This window comes from Nomascus leucogenys, chromosome 17 (assembly GCF_006542625.1).
Source record: "Nomascus leucogenys isolate Asia chromosome 17, Asia_NLE_v1, whole genome shotgun sequence".
Classification (NCBI taxonomy): domain Eukaryota; kingdom Metazoa; phylum Chordata; class Mammalia; order Primates; family Hylobatidae; genus Nomascus; species Nomascus leucogenys.
The window spans coordinates 47,850,551-47,866,642 of record NC_044397.1 but is presented as its reverse complement, the minus strand read 5'-3'; the positions used below and the strand labels follow the sequence as shown (position 1 = coordinate 47,866,642).

Below are 16,092 nucleotides of genomic sequence, written 5' to 3'. Positions count from 1 at the left end.
AGTGCAGTGGCATGGTCTTAGCTCACTGCAACCTCTGCCTCTCAGGTTCAAGTGATTCTCCTTCCTCAGCCTCCTGAGTAGCTGGGATTACAGCGACTAATTTTTGCATTTTTAGTAGAGATGGGGTTTCATCATGTTGGCCGGGCTGGTCTTGAACTCCTGACCTCAAGTGATCCTCCTGCCTCCGCCTCCCAAAGTGCTGGGATTACAGGTGTGAGCCACTGTGCCTGGCTAGTTTCTTTGTATTTTTTGTAGAGACAGCTTTGCCATGTTACCCAGGCTGGTCTCAAACTCCTGGGATCAAGTGATTAGTCCATGTCACACCTGTAATCCCAGCACTTTGGGAGGCTGAGGCAAGTGGATTACATGAGGTCAGGACTTCGAGGCCAGCCTGGCCAACATGGTGAAACCCTGTCTCTACTAAAAATAAAAAACATTAGCCAGGTGTGGTGGTGCATGCCTGTAATCCCAGCTTTACTGGAGGCTGAGGCATGAGAATCGCTTGGGCTGAGGATGTGGAGGCTGCAGTGAGTCAAGATGGTGCTGCTGCACTCCAGCCTAGGTGAAAGAGCAAGACTGTGTCTCAAAATTAAAAAAAAAAAGAAAAAAAGAAAATCGCAAAATTTACAATAAATATTCTTAAATATTCAGTTTAGTCATACTAATTATATTATGCAACATTTTACTAAGTGTTTTTATCTTACAAAGCTAAGTCTCAACACATATTAAACAACTACCAACTTTTCCCATTTTCATGGCACTTTTCAAACACTACTGTTTTTTTTCTAGGAGTGTAACTGCATCATATATCTCATACAAACTCTGTATTTTTGTGGCGGCTCATTTTATTTTGCATAATGTCATCAAGATTTATCGTTATAGTTGTTAGAATATCTTCTGCTTTTTGAAAACTGAGTGACAGTCCAGTTTTGTTGTTGTTGTTGTTGTTTGTTTTGTGTGTGTGTGTTTATTTATTTTTATTTTTTATACAGATTCTCATTCTTTCACCCAGGTTGGAGTGCAGTGGCGTGATCCTGGGTCACTGCAACCTCTGCCTCTTGGGATTCGAGTGATTCTACTGCCTCAGCCTCCCGAGTAACTGGGATTATAGGCGAGTGCCATCATGCCCGGCTAATTTTTGTATTTTTAGTAGAGTCAGGGTTTCACCATGTTGGCCAGGCTGGTCTCGAACTCCTGACCTTGTGTGATCTGCCCTCCTCAGCCTCCCAAAGTGCTGGGATTACAGGCATGAGCCATAGTGCCTGGCCAAGTATTTTTATATTTCAGATCATATGTACTGAATGATTTGGTGACAGAAATTTGCATTGCTTTTACCTATTAGCTTTCAGTAGCAATGGTATAATAATTATGGGTATGAAAATGGCTCTTCATATGACCATATATGTGAAAGTATATATATGTGCTGCATTCTATTTTATTAGTCTCCTTTTTTTTTACCTTTATACTTGTAGCAAATGGTTTTAATTCTGTAACTTTGTAATATGTTTTAAAATCAGAAACTATAATGCTTCCAACATTGTTCCTTTTTTTGAAGATTGTTAGGTACTTTATTGTCTCTTGAGATTCCATATACTTTAGGGGTTGCTGTTTTTATGTCTTCAAAAATGCAATGAGAAGTTGAGAAAACATTGCATTAAATCTTGTAGATTACATTGAGCAGTATAGACATCTTCACAATATTAATTTCGACTTTTGAACAAAAGCATGCTAAAGAATGTGGTTTAATTTACTATATATTTGTAAACTTGTTAGCTTTTAATATTATTGTTTTATATTGTCATTCCATTTTTGTTATGGAAAGTAATCCATAAAATTTCAGTTCTAAAATACTTTTTAAGACTCTTGACTTATTTGGTGGTCTATCAAGAAGAAAGTTGTATGAGCTATCGATAAGGGTGTGTATCTTAATGTTGAGTTTTGTATATCTATGTCAGGAATATTTGTTTTATACTGCCTTCAGGTCCTCTCTTCTCTTACTAATATTCTGTCTTGTTTTATTCTTACTATAGAAAATGGGATATTAAAATAGTCTATAATTATATTGTTCTCTATGTGTTTCTTCAATTCTGTTGATATTTGCTTTATATATTTGGAACCCTAATGTGAGACACACACTCACACATACACACACACACGTGCGTGTGCGCAAATTTGTCATAGGTTCTCATGAATCTATTATTGTTTAATGTCCTTACTTGTCTCTTTGGAGTTTTGACTTAAAGTACATTTTATAAAATATGACAGTTACTTAAGATGTAGCTTGTGTAATACTATTTTGATGTCTGCTGCTCTCGTTTTGTTAATATTTGCATGGAATGTTACTTCCGTCTTGCCACTTTCAGTCTTTTTATTATTAGATCTTTGCTGACTCTTGTAGAAAGGCAACTTGGATCTTGATTTTTCAATTTTTTTTTTTTTGGGGGGGGAGTCTTGTTCTGTCACCCAGGCTAGAGTAGTGCAGTGACACCATCTCAGCTCACTGCAACTTCTGCCTCCCAGGTTCAAGCGCTTCTCCTGCCTCAGCCTCCTAAGTAGCTGGGATTACAGGCGCCCACCACCATGCCTGGCTAATTTTTGTATTTTTAGAAGAGATGGGGTTTTGCCATGTTTGTCAGGCTGGTCTCAAACTCCTGACCTAAGGTGATCCACCGCCTCGGCCTCCCAAAGTGCTGGGATTACAGGCATGAGCCACCGCGCCTGGCCGATTTTTCAATTTTTTAAATAAATCGCTTTATTGAATGTATGTCTCTTGATTGGAAAGTTAATTATATATATTCAAATAATTTTCTGAAGGAGAAAGTCTTACTGATGTCGTTTTATTAGTTGTTTTATTTGATTCTTGTATCTTTGTCTCTCATTTTCTTTATCTTCCTTTGTGTCTTTGCAATTTTTGTAGTGATATGCTTTCATTTCTTTCTTGTTTGTGTATCCATGCAGATATTTTGGGGGTACCTTGGGGATTACATAAAACCTCTAAAAGATATAACAATATGTTTAACCTGTTAAAAAAAATTAACTTCAGTTGCATACAAAGTTTTTTTTGTTTGTTTGTTTTTGTTTTTTTTGAGACAGAGTCTCGCTCTGTTGCCAAGGCTGGAGTGCAGTGACACAATCTCGGCTCACCACAACCTCTCTTTCCCAGGTTCAAACAATTCTCCTGCCTCAGCCTCCTGAGTAGCTGGGACTACAGGCACACGCCACCATGCCTGGCTAATTTTTGTATTTTTTTTAGTAGAGACAGGTTTTCACTGTGTTGGCCAGGTTGGTCTCGAACTCTTGACCTTGCGATTCACCCGCCTTGGCCTCCCAAAGTGCTGGAATTACAGGCATGAGCTACCATGCCTGGCTGCATACAAAGTTTTTTCCTCATTATATCTGCCCGCAACAGTGTTATTGATGGTGCTAATTATATCTTTTTATGTTATATGTCCATTAACAGTTGTTTATAATAATTTCTATGCTTTTATCTTTCAAATTCTAGAGAATAATTAAAAATGTGTACTGCACCATTATGATAATGCTAAGGAATAGTATTTTTGTGTATGTGCATATATCTCCCAGAAAGTTATGTATTTTCATATGATTATGTGTTGTTTTCTTGCATCATGTTATTTTCAGTGGAAATAACTCCTTTTCACCATCTTTGATATGTAGGGCAAATGGAGTGCCAATATACTTTTTCAGGATTTGGTTATTTTGGAAGATCTTTTCCTTTTTATCTGGTAGGATAGTTTTGCTGATGGTATTATTCTCACTTGGCAGCTTTTTTTTTTTTTTTTTTTTTTTTTAAGGACTTTGACTATATCACACAGTTTTTTCTGGCCTGCAAAATTTTCTTGACAAATTCACTGGTTTTCTCATAAGACTATCCTTGTAAATGACACATCGCTTTCATCTTACAGCTCCCAAGATTGTCTTGCCTGTGACTGTTTAAATCGTGCTTATATATGTGTGTTATAAATATCTTTGTGTGTATCCTAGTTTGTTGAGTATCTTCATTTTTACATCAGTTTTTCCTACTTTTAAAATTTTTTAGTTTTTTTGTCATTTTACCTTAACAATTTGTTTTTGATAATTTTAACACTTGTTTTTATCCTCATATTTCTGATTTTCAACAGTTGTCTGTGTTCCTATTTAATTCATTATTATTCAATTTATTTTAAATTTTTAAAATTAATTTTTACAGCTTCATTCTTTAATAGTTGCTTTCAGAAAATTTTACAATGTTTTTGATGAGGCCATGTTGCCTTCATATTTTGTATGCACTATAATTTCTTATTGAGATTTGGACATTAAAAACAAGCTACCCATCACAATCTTTATAACGTATCTTTGTCTTGGCATAGTCTGAAACCAACTGTCTTGGCTAGAGATTTTGGTAGTCTCTCAAACATGTTCTTAAAATGTGTCTTTTCTGAAATTTTTTGGGTTTAGTTTTAAGGAGTTTGTTCATGTTTCTTCTTTTTTTTTTTTTTTTTTTTTTTTTTTTTTTTTTTTTTTTTTTTTTTTTTTTTTTTGAGACGGAGTTTCGCTCTGTCACCCAGGCTGGAGTGCAGTGTGGAGTGCAGTGGCGCAATCTCGGCTCACTGCAAGCTCCGCCTCCCGGGTTCACGCCATTCTCCTGCCTCAGCCTCTCCGAGTAGCTGGGACTACAGGTGCCCACCACCACGCCCAGCTAATTTTTTGTATTTTTAGTAGAGACGGGGTTTCACCGTGGTCTCGATCTTCTGACCTCGTGATCCGCCCGCCTCGGCCTCCCAAAGTGCTGGGATTACAAACGTGAGCCACTGCGCCCGGCCATGTTTCTTCTTAATAGTCAGTAATCACTTGCTACACCTGTTCCTTGTCTGTGGTACTGCAGTTTCTCTGCTGCTGCAACATTCACCTTGGGTCTCAGCTGACTCAAACTGTTATTCCATAGTATATCACCATTTCTTTTGCATTTGTCAGGAGAGACAGAAACCAGTGTCTGGAAAGGCCCCTAGAAGTCTGAAATGAATATGTGTGTGCCACTATTTTTCTTCTCTGTTCAAAAACCAAGAGTTGGCAATTTACTCCTTTTTTTTTGAGACAGGGTCTTGCTCTTATCACCCAGGCTGAAGTTCAGTGGTGCAATCTCAGCTCACTGCAACCTCTACCTTCTGGGTTCAAGGGATTTTCCTGCCTCAGCCTCCTGAGTAGCTGGGGTTACAGGCATGTGCCACCACGTCCAGCTAATTTTTGTGGTTTTACCAGAGACAGGGTTTCACCATGTTGGTCAGGCTGGTCTTGAACTCCTGACCTTGTGATCTGCCTGCCTCGGCCTCCCAAAATGCTGGGATTACAGGCATGAGCCACTGCACCGGACCTGCAGTAGACTTTTCTTTTTGTTCTATATGGCTCTTTGCATTGTGCTCACCTGGGGCGCTGCACACACTTAACTCATTTATAAATTTTCCACAAATGTATCTTGGTCAGTATGTTTTTGTTACATTGATATGTCTGTGAAGGAATTAGGGCCTGTGGTATTTTGCTATACCATCTTGCTTATGTAGTTTGTATATTTTTATAGGTTAGATTTGTAAAGTATATTCATCTGAGTCTAGTAAGTGGAGTAATTGTTACTTTTATTTCTTTCAGTTGTGTGTTCTCATTTTGCCCAAGACCTTTGGCCAAAGCAGGGCTTAAAAGATTCTTTTCAAAAAGTGATACTGAGAAGATATGGAAAATATGGACATGAGAATTTACAATTAAGAAAAGGCTGTAAAAGTGTGGATGAGCATAAGATGCACAAAACAGGTTGTAATGGACTTAACCAATGTTTGACAACTACCCAGAGCAAAATATTTCAATGTGATAAATATGTTAAAGTCCTTCATAAATTCTCAAATTCAAATATACATAAGAAAAGACATACTGGAAAGAAACCTTTCAAATGTAAAGAATGTGGCAAATCATGTTGCATACTTTCACAACTAACTCAGCATAAGAAAACTGCTACTAGAGTAAATTTCTACAAATGTAAGACATGTGGAAAAGCCTTTAACCAGTTCTCAAATCTTACTAAACATAAGAGAATTGATACTGAAGTGAATCCCTACAAATGCGAAGAATGTGACAAAGCCTTTAACCAGTCCTTAACTCTTACTAAACATAAAAAAACTCATACTGAAGAGAAACCTTACAAATGTGAAGATTGTGGCAAAGTCTTTAGTGTATTTTCAGTCCTTACTAAACATAAGATAATTCATACAGGAACAAAACCCTACAATTGTGAAGAATGTGGCAAAGGCTTTAGTATATTCTCAACCCTTACTAAACATAAGATAATTCATACTGGAGAGAAACCCTACAAATGCAATGAATGTGGTAAAGCCTTTAACTGGTCCTCAACTCTTACTAAACATAAGAGAATTCATACTGGAGAGAAACCCTACAAATGTGAAGAATGTGGCAAAGCCTTTAACCAGTCCTCAACCCTTACTAGACATAAGATAGTTCATACTGGAGAGAAACCGTACAAATGTGAAGAATGTGGTAAAGCCTTTAAACGGTCCACAACTCTTACTAAACATAAGAGAATTTATACTAAAGAGAAACCATACAAATGTGAAGAATGTGGAAAAGCCTTTAGTGTATTCTCAACTCTTACTAAACATAAGACAATTCATACTGGAGCAAAACCTTACAAATGTGAAGAATGTGGCAGTGCCTTTAGGGCATTCTCAACCCTTACTGAACATAAGAGAGTTCATACTGGAGAGAAACCTTACAAATGTAATGAATGTGGCAGAGCCTTTAACTGGTCCTCAACTCTTACTAAACATAAGAGAATTCATACTGGAGAGAAACCCTACAAATGTGAAGAATGTGGCAAAGCTTTTAACCGGTCCTCAAACCTTACTCGACATAAGAAAATTCATACTGGACAGAAACCATACAAACCTAAAAGACGTGACAGTGCTTTTGACAACATCTCAAACTTTTCTAGACATAAAAGAAATCATATGGGTGAGAAATCCTAGAAATGTGAAAAATGTGACAGCCTTTAAGTGGTTGTCGCACTTGATTGTAGATAAGATAATTCATACTGGAGAAAACTCCCAGAAGTGTGACAAATGTGACAAAACATTTAATTAATTCTCATACCTTATTGCACAGGAAAGCATTTATACTTGAGAAAAATTGTATAAAGAATGGAAAAGTCATTAATATCTGCTCATATCTTACTCAGCATCAGTGAGTTGGTACTTGATAAAAAAAGCATTATCAATGAAATTACTGTCGAAAGATCTTTCAGACAATATAAGCCTGCGAAGTGCAGCAGAGTATTTATTTTGAAGAGAAACATGAAAAGTACAAAGAGGTTTGTAGTACCTTTGTTTGTATCATAGATCTTATTGTACACATTTTGTACTAGAGAAAAACCCTGAAGCAGTTGTTCAAATTTTGTTCAATACCAGGAAATTTATATTGGAGAAAAACCCTATGAGTGTAATGAATTTGGAAAAATTTTTTTTTCAACAACAGCTTAGAAAACATGAGAGGAATTACACTAAAATATATTTTTGCAAATGCAGCAGTAAATATGAAAGAAATGATCCAAAATTAGGTTTATATAAATATCAGAGAATTCACAGTACAGATATCTAAGATACTGACACTTCAGACATTACACAAAATCAGAGTGCTGAGTACAGAAAGTTATCCAAAACAGAAGTTGGTAGATAACCAATAGTGAACAAGTTTTTTGCAGAGGTATATTTACATTCAGAGTACACGTTTCTTGGGAAAAAAATTACAGGTTTTTTGAAAAGTGAATAATAATGTAATTCAACTCTCAAATTCATGTTTTTTGGTTTTGGTTTTGGGTTTTTTATAAAATTTAGTAGTGCACAAAAAGTAATTTTTAGATGTAATTTTACTATTAGTCTATTAAGTTATATTTTATTTATTTAGTTAAAATATTGCCCTTTGTTCTTTTAATTGGAGAACCCTATGTAAGCCTACTTTTTTAAAGTTATTCTTTCTTTCACTTTTCATAATTTACATAAGTAAAATTATTTATCTATTGAATTTGTTCAAGTAAGTACTAGGGAGGCTTCCTGAGTCATGAGGATGCTGTTATATATAAACATAGCAGACAAACATGACAGTGCTTGCTCTATAACGGATGCTCCATAGTAAGACATAAATATTCCTGTTGAAGTTAGTTTGTAACTTCAAGTCAGAAATGGAATATATCAGTGGTGAAACAGTAACATTGATTCTTCTTGTGGAGAGGACATTTTTTTTCCGGGCTGCAAAGCTGAATTCTGCTGAATATAAAGAGAAATTCTGGTTATTTTCTAATTATATTCAGTTTTGTTTGTCTTATGTGTATTCCAACAATGTATGCATCACAGCTCATCTTTTTCTGTGTTATGGTTACAGTTTTCTCGCTGTTGTCTTTATGCCATGTCATTTCACATGGTAATTTAGTAAGTTTTGATGAGAAATTTGGTATTTTTAGTGCACTGAAAAATTGGTTTTAATTGGTGAGTTTGTTTATCAATATAACTCTCAGATTGTTAATTAAGATAAAAGGCATACACTGTCCACAGGTGAGAGGATTAAATCACTTAGCATTGTTTTTAACTGTTTGTAAAAAAAAAAAAAAAAAAAAAAATCTTACTAGATTCTTAACAAAGTGTGGCAAATATAAAATTTGCTAGAAAATATGTTAGAAATTTATTTATTTATTTAGAGATGAGGTTTCACTCTTGTTGCCCAGGCTGGAGTGCAATGGCGCGATCTTGGCTCACCACAACCTCCACCTCCCGGGTTTGATTCTCCTGTCTCAGCCTCCCGAGTAGCTTGGATTACAGGCATGTGCCACCACACCCGGCTAATTTTGTATTTTTAGTACAGACAGGGTTTCTCCATGTTGGTCAGGCTGGTCGTGAACTCCCGACCTTAGGTGATCCGCCCACCTCCGCCTCCCAAAGTGCTGGGATTACAGGCGCGAGCCACTGCGCCCGGCCAGAAATTAAATTTTTAAGAGAGCTAATGGTAAATCTGGGCACGGTGGCTCATGCCTGTAATCCCAGCACTTTGGGAGCCTGAGCTGGGTGAATTACTTAAGACCAGGAGTGCGAAACCAGCCTGGCCAACATGGTGAAACCCTGTCTCTACTAAAAATACAAAAATTAGCCAGCTGTGGTCGTGTGCACCTGTAGTCCCAGCTACTTTGAAGGCTGAGGCAGGAGAATCATTTGAACGCGGGAGTAACGTTTTCACACAGAATCTATTTTTAAGTGTGACTGTAAAACATTGCAAAATAAAATGACTTCTGTTGACTTGAAATTTGGAATAGTATTTCTTTTCCATATTGATAATACAATTTGGAGGAATTTCTTTTTTAGATGGAGTGTCACTCTTGTCACCCAAGCTGGAGTGCAGTGGCGCAATCTCGACTCACTGCAACCTTCGCCTCCCAGGTTCAAGCTGTTCTCCTGCCTCAGCCTCCTGAGTAGCTAGGATTACAGGCACCTGCCACCACGCCTGGCTAACTTTTGTACTTTTTAGTAGAGACAGCGTTTTGCCATGTTGGCCAGGCTAGTCTCGAACTCCTGACCTCAGATGATCCACCCACCTCAGCCTCCCGAAGTGTTGGGATTACAGGCGTGAGCCACTGCGCCCGGTCTCACTTTCTTAATATACATATATTTTTTTGGTTGGTGAAGTTCAGTCTACAGTTTTTATTCTTAGTCATCTATCTGTAGCCAACTCCTTGTTCATTTTCTCTGGAAAACTTTTGGAGATCAGGGCAACTTTTGGATTAAAATGTTTTCTATTTTTTTGCAAGCATATTTGTTTTCTGCGTTCACGGAGTGGTGTCATGGGACCATAAGCAACACCTGTCCTTTTAATGTCTTTCATACCATTACCATCTGTACCAGAAACTCCAGGTACCCCAAGCTTGAAGTAAAAACCATAAAGTACATTGGCTTTTCCCATGGGCTGTACTGGGTCCAGAACATGCTGTTAAATATCAGAGTTTCTGTGATTATGACAGATGACAAAAACCACACAAGCACTAAGTATTTTTGATATTATTCAGCCAAGTTTATGAAAAAGACACAGTATTTGAAACATTGTTATCTTTCTATAATGTTTTAAAAATGAATTTTTTGACGTGACATAAAATGTGCATTTTTTTCTGTAAAACATGATGTTTTGAAGTATGTATACAATGTCAAATGCTTAATTCCAGGTTAGTGCTTTACCTCACATAGTTAACATTTTGTGGTGAGAGCACTTCACATTTTCTTAGCACTTTTCATTTTTCCAGTATTGTCTTAGCATATACAAATACATTATTATGAACTATAGTCACCGTGCTGTACAGAAAAATCTTTTGAACTTATTCCTCTTATTTAACTATAATTATGTATTCTTTGACAGACATCTTTCCAAACCTCACTTTCTTCTAAATACCTTGGCATCTGGTCATCACCATTTTGCTCTGTACTTCCGTGAGATTAATTTTTTTAGAATGCATGTGTAGGCTGGATGCAGTGGCTCACGCCTGTAATCTTTGGGAGGCCGAGGCGGACGGATCACGAGGTCAGGAGATCAAGATCATCCTGGCTAACACGGTGAAACCCCGTCTCTACTAAAAATACAAAAAATTAGCCGGGCGTGGTGGCAGGCGCCTGTAGTCCCAGCTACTCAGGAGGCTGAGGCAGGAGAATGGCGTGAACCCGGGATGCGGAGCTTGCAGTGAGCCGAGATCTCGCCACTGCACTCCAGCCTGGGCAACAGAGTGAAACTCCGTCTCAAAAGAAAAAAAAAAAAAAAAGCATGTGTAAGTGAAATTATGAGATATTAATCTTTCTCTGCCTGGTTTATTTCAACTAATATAGAGTCCTTCAGGTAATCCATGTGATTGAAAATAATACAATTTTCTTTTTAAAAGGTGAATAGTATTCCATTGTGTACATACACTACATTCTCTTTATTTACTCATTAGATGTTGAACTGTTGATTCCATGTTTTGGCCATTGTGAAGAGTGTTGCAAACAACATAGAAGTGCAGATGCTTCTTCATTCTGATTTTGTTTGGGATATATATACCATAGTGGAATTGCTATATTATACAGTAGTTTGATTTTTAATTTTTTAAGGAATCTCTGTTTTGTTTTTCATAATGGCTGTCCTCATTTACATTTAAGCCAACAGTGTGCAAACATTTCGTTTTCTTCTTATGTTTACCAATGCTTTTTTTCTTTTTAATAGGAGTAATTGTAACAGGAGTGAGTTGATATCTCATAGGTTTTTTTTGGTTTTTTGGCTTGCTTTTCCCTAATAATAATTGACATTTAGCATTTTTAAATGTATCTGTTGGCCATATGTATGCCTTTTCTTGAAAAATATTTACTTAGGCCTTTTACTCATTTTTAATAGTTATTTGTTTTTTATTGTGTAGTCATTTGAGTTTCATATATATACACACATACATATATGTATATATGTATATACATATATATGTATACAGATACATATATACATAACATATACACACACACACACACACACACACACACACACACACACATATATTTTGAGACAGAGTCTCACTCTGTTGCCCAGACTGGAGTGCAGTGGTGCAATCTTGGCTCACTGCAACCTCTGCCTCCTGGGTTCAAGTGATTCTCCCGCCTCAGCCTCCCAAGTACCTGGGATTACAGGCACCCACAACCATGCCTGGCTAATTTTTGTATTTTTAGTAAAGACGGGGTTTCACCATGTTGGCCAGGCTGGTCTCTAACTCCTGACTTCAGGTGATCTGCCTGCCTTGGTCTCCCAAAGTGCTGGAATTACAGGCATGAGCCTGTAGCCTGGCCAAGTTTCTTACATATTTTTTTATATTAACGTCTTGTCACATGTATGGTTTGCAAATATTTTGTTCCATTTTTTACTTTTCTTGTCCTGTTTGTTGTATTGGACTTTTTTCAGCAGCTTTTTATTAATAATTTGAAGTAATCTGACATCAATTTTACCTTTGATTCTCTGGGATTTTGAGGTTAAATCAAAAGAATTACTGCCTAGACCAATGTAATGGGGCTTTTACTCTATATTTTTTGTAGTAGTTTCAGAGATTCAGGCCTTACATTTAAGTAATTAAACTATTTGAGTAGATTTTTTATATATGGTGTGAAATGAGGGTCTTATTATATTGCTCTGCATGTTGCTATAATTTTCTCAGCACCATTTATTGAAGATACTACCCTTTCCCTAAGAAAGTGTTACCTATATTTAAATTGAGTTAGCTGTAAATACATGGATATTTTCGTGGTTTGTCTTTACTGCTCCACTGGCATATGTGTCTATTTTTATTCAAGTACCATACTGTTTTGAGTACTATAGCTTGGTAGTGTATTTCAAAGTCAGGTAGGGTAATAACTTTAGTGTTTTTTTTTTTTTTTGATTGCTTTGGCTATACAGGATCTTTTGTGGGATACCATATAAATTTTAGATATATATTTTTTTAATTTTTATTAAGTATGTCACTGGTATTTTGATAAATGTTATATCTGCAGATTATTTTCTGTAATATGGATATTTAATAATCTTAATGCCATTTCATGAATTAGTACTATTTTTTTATTGGTGTAGTATTTAATTTCTTCCTTTAATGTTCTTTAGATTATAATGTAAGGTGTTTTAACTTTTTGGTTAAACTGATTTCAAAGTGTAGTTATTACATTTATTGTAGATGAGATTGCTTTTAATTTCATTTTGAGATAGTTAATTGTTCTTGTGTAGAAAGACAATTTCTTTAATCACTTACTGACTGGTGTGTGTTGATTTTGTATTTTGCAAGTTTAATAAATTTGTTTATTAGTTCTAAGTGAAGTCTTAGGCTTTTCTATACCTAAGAGTATGTCATCTGTAAACAGGGATAATTTAGCTTTTTTTCCAAGCTGGATGCCTTTGATTTTATTCTCTAAATTTTCTGACTTGGACATTTAATACTATGTTTAATAAGACTGACCGAAGTGGGCATTCTTGTCTTGTTCTAGCTTTTAGAGTAAAAGCTTACATTTCCTTGCTTAATATGTTGTTAGCCGTGCATTTTTTTGGTATATCTGGCATATATTGGCTTGAGGTGCATTTGTCCTATACCTATTTTATTCAGAGATTTATCATGAGCGTATGTTGAATTTTGCCAAACGCTTATTCTGCACCTATTTTTTATTTATTTATTGAAACGGAGTCTCGCTCTGTCACCTATGCTGGAGTGCAGTGGTGATCTCAGCTCACTGCAACTTCTGCCTCCCAGGCGCAAGCTATTCTCCTGCCTCAGCCTCCCAAGTAACTGGGATTACAGGTGCGCACCACTATGCCCAGCTAATTTTTACATTTTAGTAGAAATAGGGTTTCGCCATATTGGCAAGGCTGGTCTGGAACTCCTGACCTCAAGTGATCCACTCACCTCAGCCTCCCAAAGTGTTGGAATTACAGGGGTGAATGCATAAACAGTTATGTAGATAGTTTCTCTTAGTTTAACAAGATAAAAGTAACAGTTAAAGAAAACACTTGAAATGGGATAAAATTAATCAAAAATTGATAAAAAATCAATAGCTTTGCATAATTTCCATGCTTTTTGAAATGACCAGATTACTAAAAAGAAGCAAAGACAAGATTTTTGCTTTGCTCAATTATTAAGTTCTGGATCTTTTGAAATCTAAAATCCTGGCTAAACAACTTGAAGGGAGAATTCTTCAGGTAGCTTCCTAGGGTTTCCAAGGCAATACAAGAAGAATTTTGATAGGCAGGAAAATGCATGCTACATACACATATTATTATTCTCTGATTTGCTTTCACATGTAAAAATTGAAAATTGCAAATCTGGTCTTTCAATTGGCAAAAGATTTATTTTTCAGCAAAGCAAATAATTGTAGAAAACTGATGGGGAACAAATGCCATTAGCTGCCAAAAACAGTATGACCAGATTCGGTAAGTAGCCATGCAAATGACAGCCCAGTTAAATTAAGACCCCATAGGTGCATGTGGACAGCATTTCCATGCAATGTGGTGCACCTCCACTGGGCACCTTCTTCTGCTTGTTTACAGAGATACCAATTTCCCCTAAGTGACTCAATGTGAATACTGGAAACTGAGAATGCTGTGTTCAGAGGGATTACTGGGAACATGGTTAACACACTTTTACCATATTATAATAAAATTTGATGTATCCTACTCTACCTCAGAAAGGCTTTTAGTAAAAGATTGTTTATTTATATACTCAACCTGGATTCATGAAAAATTATAATATTCCAGGAAAGTCAGAGACACTTAAACGTCAACCAAATTTTATAAAACACACTTGAATGAGATAAAGTCTTCTTTTTTTTTTTTTTTTTTGAGACAGAGTCTCGCTCTGTCGCCCAGGCTGGAGTGCAGTGGCGCAATCTCGGCTCACTGCAAGCTCCGCCTCCCAGGTTCACGCCGTTCTCCTGCCTCAGCCTCTCCTAGTAGCTGGGACTACAGGCGCCCGACACCACGCCCGGCTAATTTTTTGTATTTTTAGTAGAGACGGGGTTTCACCGTGGTCTCGATCTCCTGACCTCGTGATCCGCCTGCCTCAGCCTCCCAAAGTGCTGGGATTACAAGCGTGAGCCACCGCGCCTGGCCGATAAAGTCTTCTTAGGTAAAAATTTTGTCAGTAAATTTAGGGAAAAATAGAAAACCAGTACTTTGTGTTAAATAACAGTGTTTTGCACACAAGTGCTACTCAAATGAGTGCTCTTCATTGTCATCATTAAAATGGCAATAGCACCATGTGCTTTCCTGGCACCAGCTGGCTTGTTTTTTATTGGTGTAAAGTGAAGAAGGCATTGAAATAGAGAAGAAAGGTGATAGAAATTGAATACTTGTATAAAATACAATTTTTAATAAAAAGCATTTGATGTACAGCTACAGGTAAGGCTATTGTATGAAGTCATAATGTTGTTCTATTGACAGAATAACTTTATTCACAATATTATTTTAAACGATATTACTTTTTGGCTATACATTTGCTAGCCTTTGGTGAAATATTACCTGGCGCAATAGAAATCAACAAAATGAGTCTTTATTTTACCAGGAGTATTTTACTATGATTCATATGCTTATTTTGCCTAAAATACATTAGCTTTTTATGAAAGACTTATACTTTTCTTTCAGTGATTTCTATATTGCTAAGAAGTGGCTGTCCTGCCAGGAAACTGCTATTCTCAGCTCTACCAACATTGACTAATAGTGAGTGAAAGTGATGTGGGGATAAGAAGCAAATGTGTCTTCTCTGCATCTCTTTTTAAATGTAGTCACTGAAGAAAAAGAATGCAGATAGTAAACAAAATATAATGTGATTCCTGAAAGATCACGAAGAAGTCCTCTTAACCAGAAAGAAAGAAAGAAAGAAAAAAAAAGCAAGAAAAGAAAAGAAAAAGAAAGGAAAAAAGAAAACCAAAGGGGATGGTGATGTGAGCAGAAGATATGTTATTTTTCTAAGCCTCTGAAATTTCAGTATACAACCTGCATTGCTTTAACAAATACATAATTCCTTCAGTTTGGATTTTCAGGATATAATTCCATTCCCTGGTGAATCAAAACAGAGAAGAATAGCGTATATGTTAAGGTAAGAGACATAAGGAAGACCCATTACTTTGGACCAACATCTCCTCCACCCCCAATTCCAGGCAATCATCATTCTACTCTCTGCTTCTATGGTTTAAATTTTTTGTACACTCTACATAGAAAATAATATTATGTGGCCGGGCAGGTGGCTCTCACCTGGAATCCCAACACTTTGGGAAACCCAGGCGTTCAGATCACCTGAGGTCAGGAGTTCGAGACCAGCCTGACCAACATGGAGAAACCCTGTCTACTGAAAATGAAGAATTAGCCGGATATGGTGGCGCATGCTTGTAATCCCAGCTACTCTGGAGGCTGAGGCAGGAGAATTGCTTGAATCCGGGAGGTGGAGTTTGCGGTGAGCCAAGATCACGCCATTGTACTCCAGCCTAGGCAACAAGAGAAAAACTCCGTCTCAAAAAAAAAAAA

At 36.7% G+C, this 16,092-nt stretch overlaps 1 protein-coding gene across 1 annotated transcript in view; it reads left to right on the top strand.

Annotated features, from left to right (window-relative positions):
• LOC100604297 (zinc finger protein 273) overlaps window positions 1–15,800 on the top strand; it is a 41,064-nt gene extending 25,264 nt beyond the window's left edge. Inside the window, exons 4-5 of the mRNA XM_012496445.2 lie at window positions 5,641–7,011; window positions 15,214–15,800. Of these exons, the coding sequence (XP_012351899.2) occupies window positions 5,641–7,011; window positions 15,214–15,296 (1,454 nt within the window). The 3' untranslated portion in view covers window positions 15,297–15,800. The remainder of the gene's footprint in view (window positions 1–5,640; window positions 7,012–15,213) is intronic.
• The last annotated feature ends 292 nt before the right edge of the window (window positions 15,801–16,092 follow it).